The sequence below is a fragment of the Sesamum indicum genome, linkage group LG3, assembly GCF_000512975.1.
Source record: "Sesamum indicum cultivar Zhongzhi No. 13 linkage group LG3, S_indicum_v1.0, whole genome shotgun sequence".
NCBI classification, from domain to species: Eukaryota; Viridiplantae; Streptophyta; class Magnoliopsida; order Lamiales; family Pedaliaceae; genus Sesamum; species Sesamum indicum.
The window spans coordinates 14493656-14500026 of NC_026147.1; the positions used below are offsets into that span (position 1 = coordinate 14493656).

At 34.0% G+C, this 6371-nt stretch overlaps 1 protein-coding gene across 2 annotated transcripts; it reads right to left on the reverse strand.

Annotated features, from left to right (window-relative positions):
* Positions 939-6133, reverse strand: LOC105158393 (pentatricopeptide repeat-containing protein At3g22670, mitochondrial). 2 transcript variants are annotated; one of them, XM_011075142.2, is made up of 4 exons: positions 5933-6133; positions 4900-5019; positions 3303-3444; positions 939-2870 (listed from the first exon to the last, which is right to left on the reverse strand). In XM_011075142.2, the coding sequence occupies exon 4, from the start codon at positions 2857-2859 to the stop codon at positions 1144-1146; it is 1716 nt and encodes a 571-aa protein (XP_011073444.1). In that variant the 5' UTR covers positions 2860-2870; positions 3303-3444; positions 4900-5019; positions 5933-6133; the 3' UTR covers positions 939-1143. The 2 variants fall into 2 exon arrangements, with proteins under 2 accessions (XP_011073444.1, XP_011073445.1); XM_011075143.2 differs by lacking the exon at positions 3303-3444 and having other exon boundaries at positions 5933-6132.

Below are 6371 nucleotides of genomic sequence, written 5' to 3' on the forward strand. Positions count from 1 at the left end.
AACTAGAAATAATTATTTCATTTATAAAAAAGATATCAATTATATATTTATATTAATATTCGACATATTATTTTAGTTCAAAAGTTTAGGTAATTAATAATTCGTCACTTTTTTTTGTTATTGCAAAAAAAAGTATTTATTAACTTTTATTTGGAACTAACTAATGCGTACTATTCATAAAAGCGTTTTAAAATTTTTTAAAGCAAAATATGTCAAAAAATAACAACTTATCTGATTCTAATGGTATCATATCAATTTAATTATTTTTTACCAATAAAAATACCTTATTATGCCGAATACCCTGAGATCTTATAAGTTTTAACATCTTATTTTATCCATACACTTTAGGAACTTATTTTTATAAAATGTAGGAGCCTATAAGATGTTTTAAAAAAATTTAGCCAAACACTTAATAAGATTGATAATGTTTATTTAAGATGCATTGTATTTATTCTTTCATATGTATAAATATATATATATATATATATATTTAGTTTTTTGCAGTTTATATTAATATTTTATATATTATTCTAATGCTGGTCATTTTAAATTTTACCGTACCGTAGTAAATTAGTATTTTTAATCTTCTAACAAATTAATCAAGTAGAAATATTATTTGCTTATTTATTTATTATTTTAGTTGGATATAATTACCATTGTTCAAGTAATTTAGAGGTATTAGAGCTCTTAAATAATTTTCTTTTGGTAGAATGTTATTCTTTTATAACTAATATTTTGATTTATTATTAATAAAATTAGTTAAACAAAGATATGAATATTTTTTCACAATAGAAACAAACACATGAAATATTCACACTTTTGTAAAGAGTATAAATAAATATTGTCCCAGAGGCGATAACAATTGCATTCTATGTTATTAACATGATCTCTAATGTCGCAATTGCTTGAAAAAGCCAAAGAGCAAACATATGAAAAAGTGGATAAACGTCCTGGGAAAGGCCGAGATATTAGACTGGGCAAGCAGGTGGATTTGCATAAACCACATTGAAAAGAAAGGGTCATAACATAAATAAAACTACTGAACTACCTCTGCCGGTTGATTCATATAATTTGTGCATCTAGATTTAACAAAATTGTCACACATGCGATCATCGTCTATAAACATAGTGATGGTGCCTATTCCTAAATCTTAGAATAGCTTGTAGAAGAATGGCCAAATCCTGGCCGTTTAGCCCGCGACATCGCTTCTTCAATTCGTTGCTGCTCTCTATTCATGCCCTTCTTCTTGAGCTCTTTGACGAGAAGCTCGTATGTACAATCCATTGGAACGAATCCCTTATGCACCATTTCCTCAAAAAAGGAACAAGCACGATCAACTTTTCCGTTTCTACAGAGGCGACTAACCAAAAGTGAATAAGTTCCAAGATCAAGACTGACGTCGTTCTTGAACATGTGGCTCAACAGGAAGTAAAGCACCTTCATTCTTTTCAGTCTGCAGCACATTTTCAATAGTGGGGCATAAGTATTAAGATCTGGCTGGCACCGACTTTCTTCCATTTTCAGAAGTAAACTCAGAGCCTTCTCTTCTTGCAAGTTCTGGGCAGCAACAAAGATTAGCGTGTTGTAGGTTGACACCTCTGGAATAACTCCCTGCTTTGACATATCCTCAAACACAGCATCAGAGTCTTGTAGCCTGCCAGCTTTGCTTAGAGCATCAATGAAGACGTTATAGAATGAAGTATCGGGAGAGCAATTGTTCTCTTTCATCTTCTCATAAACCTCCATGGCTTTACTTATTTCCTTTGCCCTCGCTAAAGCTTTCATTATGATGGTATACGTCACTACACTAGGACGACAACCATTCTTCTGCATCTCTTCTAAAGTATCATTAACTTTACGGAAATCTTTATCACGACAATAGGCTTCAATGAAACATGTGTATGTAACTGAATCTGGGCAAAATCCATGGTTTTTCATCTCATCGATATTCTTTCTAGCTTTATCAATCTGCCTAGTTTTGCACCAACCATGGACCAACACATTGTAAGTGAGTGAAGTAGGAGGAATATGTTCCTTGTATTTAAGATAGACTCGTTCCGCATGCTCGACACTTCCTTCCTTCACCAACGTATCCAACAACCTATTCATGGCTGTGATATCTTTGTCTACTCCGTATAGTTCCATTGTTTCAAATGCCTCTATTGCATCCTCGTACTTACTGGCCTTTGCAAGACGTCTCATGATTTTGGTCATTGTATCCAACGTGATGTATCCTTTCAACTTCTTCATTTCTTCCACCAATTCCCACATGATGTCAAATTTCTTCATTTTCCCCAAATTATCAACCATTAGGTTGTACAAATCAGCAGAATGACTAATCCCCTTCTGCAATTCAGCCCACTTGAAGAACCCAAAAGCCACTATCCATTCACAGCTGAATCTCCTCAGCACTTGCTCGACCAAACTCCCGGACACATGAACATCACAAACATCTAACGCTCTCACAACTAAATCAGGAGATATGAACTGCTGCTTCAGAATTCTACTAATCTTATCAACATCACTCTCAACTATATCATTAACTACGGTTTTCATATCAACATCACAATAACGAATCTTCTGATTCTCAATCCAGTATGATACTGAAGGCGGCACAAAATCATCATCCTTCACTTTTCCCTCACTTGACTCCTTGCCGGGAAACTTAACCCAATCAGGAAGCTCAGGTGATTCAGCATTGTGCGACAAGTCATTAGCTTTAATTGGCTCAATCACAGTGCAAAATGCATGGTGAAATAGATTACCAATTCCGATAATATAACTACTAAAATCTTGACTCAAACTCAATGGATTCTGCCGTCGCCATAAAGAGCAGAAAATTTTCGACTTTGATAACATTCTCAGCTATCCTGATAAAACAGACCGGAAAAAGACACTGATTAAAACAGAGGGAAATTATAGAATCTTGGGCATATACCAAGATAGGATAAATAACAATTTCTTTTAATTTTTCAAATGATGAAATAGACGAATAACTAGGAGGAATTGATTCCATAAACATGACAGAGGGAAATTCATAGAATCGGAAACAGAGTAAATTCAAAGGATAAACAGCACAAAGTAACACATACACACGCACACGAACATATATAATGTCAACTGGGCATTTCTCCAAACAGGTTAGCTCCCTCCCATTGACAAGTTTCATAGAGTTAAGAGTAGCTACCAAAAACATTAGGGTTATAAGGCCTCTCACACAAGAGTTGAAGTAGAACTAAATCCCTGTTTCTTGAAAACACAACTACAATTAATAACTTAGTTCTCATAGGAGAAAGAGACACCTTAAACAATGGTTGCACTGCACGAAATATTAGGCAAGGCAGCAATATCTCCTTGAACATTCAATTTTCTTGTCCGCCCAGGGCAACCCAGATACTGGGAGCTGTCCGGGAATGGTGGGTTGGAACGTCGGAGGAAAATAACCTGATTAAGGGGTAAATTCCATTTTAGCTCAATGTGATATCTAAAATATTCTAGTAAATCCCCATAAAAAAAAATACAAAATTACCTCCCGTATTTTTTAAAATATATAAATTACCCTCTCCCTTAAAATTATAGCACACGAGCAAAAAATGCGCCTGAGTAAGCATTGTTCGCTCGTCAATAATCAAACTACCCCTATTTTTAAATTATATGTATTTTTAAAATATAATATAAAAAATATTAAATTCAAGTTATATATAAAGACATCCAAGAAAATATAAAACAGAAAAATGGATATACACTACAAGAAAACAGGGTTTCAAAAACAGATTTTTCCATCTCCGAAGCCTATATTTCTATCTCTAATAACACCACAGACGGAGAAAATCCATAAAAAATACTGTTGCTGAAAGTCCAATGGTTGATTACGTTGCTGAACACAGATTACAACTTTGTCTCAGTTACCTAAACAAACTTAGACAAATACTTCTCAAAATCTGTTGTGTTTACCCTATGTTGTTTCCTATTCATCTTTATTTCAGTCTCTGACCCTGTGGCTAATTCCATCTCTAAATAGCAGAGGATAAAGCTCATTTTCGATTCAATTCCTAATTTTTTTTTAACGAAACTGGAACAAAATGAGACCAAAATATTTGAAAAAAATGAGATATGACACACAAAACCATAATAGAAACATTGGGCTAATGCCAATTACTAAGCATTACAAGTAACGTCCCAGAAAAAGAAGGTACAAGCTCTAACTAATGTAAAATACGCAATAAAAAAAATCCAGCAGCGAAGCAAATCTATATGTTAAATAAACAAAGTAAGCAAAATCAACAAAAAAAATTCAAAATTAGTGAAATTCAAGTGGCTATTGCGGTAACACAAAATCAACTATGCACTGTTTCAAAATAAGATTTCTAAAGTTCACCAGAGAGCACCTTAACTCACATCAAATGAGTATTATAGATCATAGAAATATGAAAAAACTAAATAATTAAACTTAGAAACAAAGAAATCATCAAGTAAACATTTATGAAGAAGAAAAAATCCAATTACTATCTACATTTAATTTCAAATGTTTGCCTAGAGCATGGCTTATATCTTGGAGGATCTATCCATAACTAACTAACAACTAAAGCCTGCACAAGAAACTAGATGAAACTAAACTACTATGTGAACTCTTGGTTAGAATCTTAATCTAGTGTTGTGGATGCAAGAGAACTAATTCCTGTATACAGATATAATTTCACTATAACCTAAACATCAAAACATTGGAAAAAGAAGAAAGGTAATGCCTGCATCAGAACTACATTTCCTGATTCCAAATAAATGTACAAACCACTAACCACAAAGACATTGTAAGAAACCATAAAACAACATGAGAATTGTAACTCATAAACTCCAAAAACAATGGAATCCAAGAACAAAGTTACAGTTTACAATCAGCACCTTCTTCTCCTCAAGCTTGTTGTGTCCAAGAATGGCTAATCTCTCTTGAGCAGCCGCGGTTGTAAGCCCCTCTCTGGTGCATCTCAGATTCGCAAACACTTCCTCAATGGGTATGTTCTCCTGAAAAGCACACACAAATACGAACGCAAAAGCATGAGCAAACCCCTTCATGTGAATTTAACATAAATTTATATCCATGTGAATGCTGAAAAAGTACTATATTAGTCTTTACTACGTTTCTTCATACTTTTCCTTTTTTGTAATTTATATGAATTTAATATAACAATTTTGCAGGTTCAGCTATAATTTCTAAGGATGGCTTGGAAGAAGTATATGATAGATGCATAATTGCTGTTAGGGCTGTCAACGAGTCGAGCTCGAGTCGAGCTCGACCATTTTTGTCGAACTCGAGCTCGAGCTCAACTCTGTGATTTAGAGCTCGAGCTCGAGCTCGAGCTCGACGAGCTCGCCCAGGTAGAGCTCGAGCTCGAGCTCGACGCAGTATATTTGAGCTCGAGCTCGACGCAGTATATTTGAGCTCGAACTCGAGCTCGATTTGTCGAGCTCGAGCTTGAGCTGTCGAGCTCGAGTTCCAGCTCGAGCTCGAGCACTTGTTCCAGAAAATTGTAGCAGAAAAATTTAACATTGCAGCAGAATGGAGGTGGGAAGGAGAGAAGAAAGAGACGATAGGAAATTCAGAAATGTTACCTTTTACAACATTACAACTCTTTTACAAATAACTCTCAAAGCAAACAAAAGTGTAAGGAACTAAGGCTGGAAAGGAATCTAACAACAAGAATTAAACAAATCCCCTAAAAACACAACCTAACCCAAGAAAAAAAATTAAAGACGATGCTAAAAACACACCCAAATCCAAGAAAAAAAATCCCCCTAAAAACCCAAGAAAAACAAGAATTAAACAAATCCCCTAAAAACACAACCAAACCCAAGAAAAAAAATTAAAGAAGATGCTAAAAAGACACCCAAACCCAAGAAAAAGAAGAACGAGCAAAATGCAACAGAGAAGGATTACCTTAAAGCAGTACTCGTCGCCGTCCTCGTTGCCGACTTACCGTCCTTGTTGCCGTGAGTTTGGGACTAGGGTTCTAAGAGATGGGTTTGGGGAAGAATTGAGAATTTGAGAGGAGAGAATGGGGAAGAAGCAGAAAGAGAGAAAGAAAAGAGGAAGAAGAAACGAGAACAAGAGAGAGAAAGTGATGGGTTTTGATTTTGACTTTTTGTATTACTATTATTATTATTATTATTATTACTACTACAACTATTATTATTATTATTATTATTACAACTATTATTATTATTATTAGTATTACTACAACTATTATTATTATTATTATTATTACAACTATTATTATTATTATTAGTATTACTACAACTATTATTATTATTATTATTATTATTACAACTATTATTATTATTATTAGTATTACTACAACTATTATTATTATTATTAT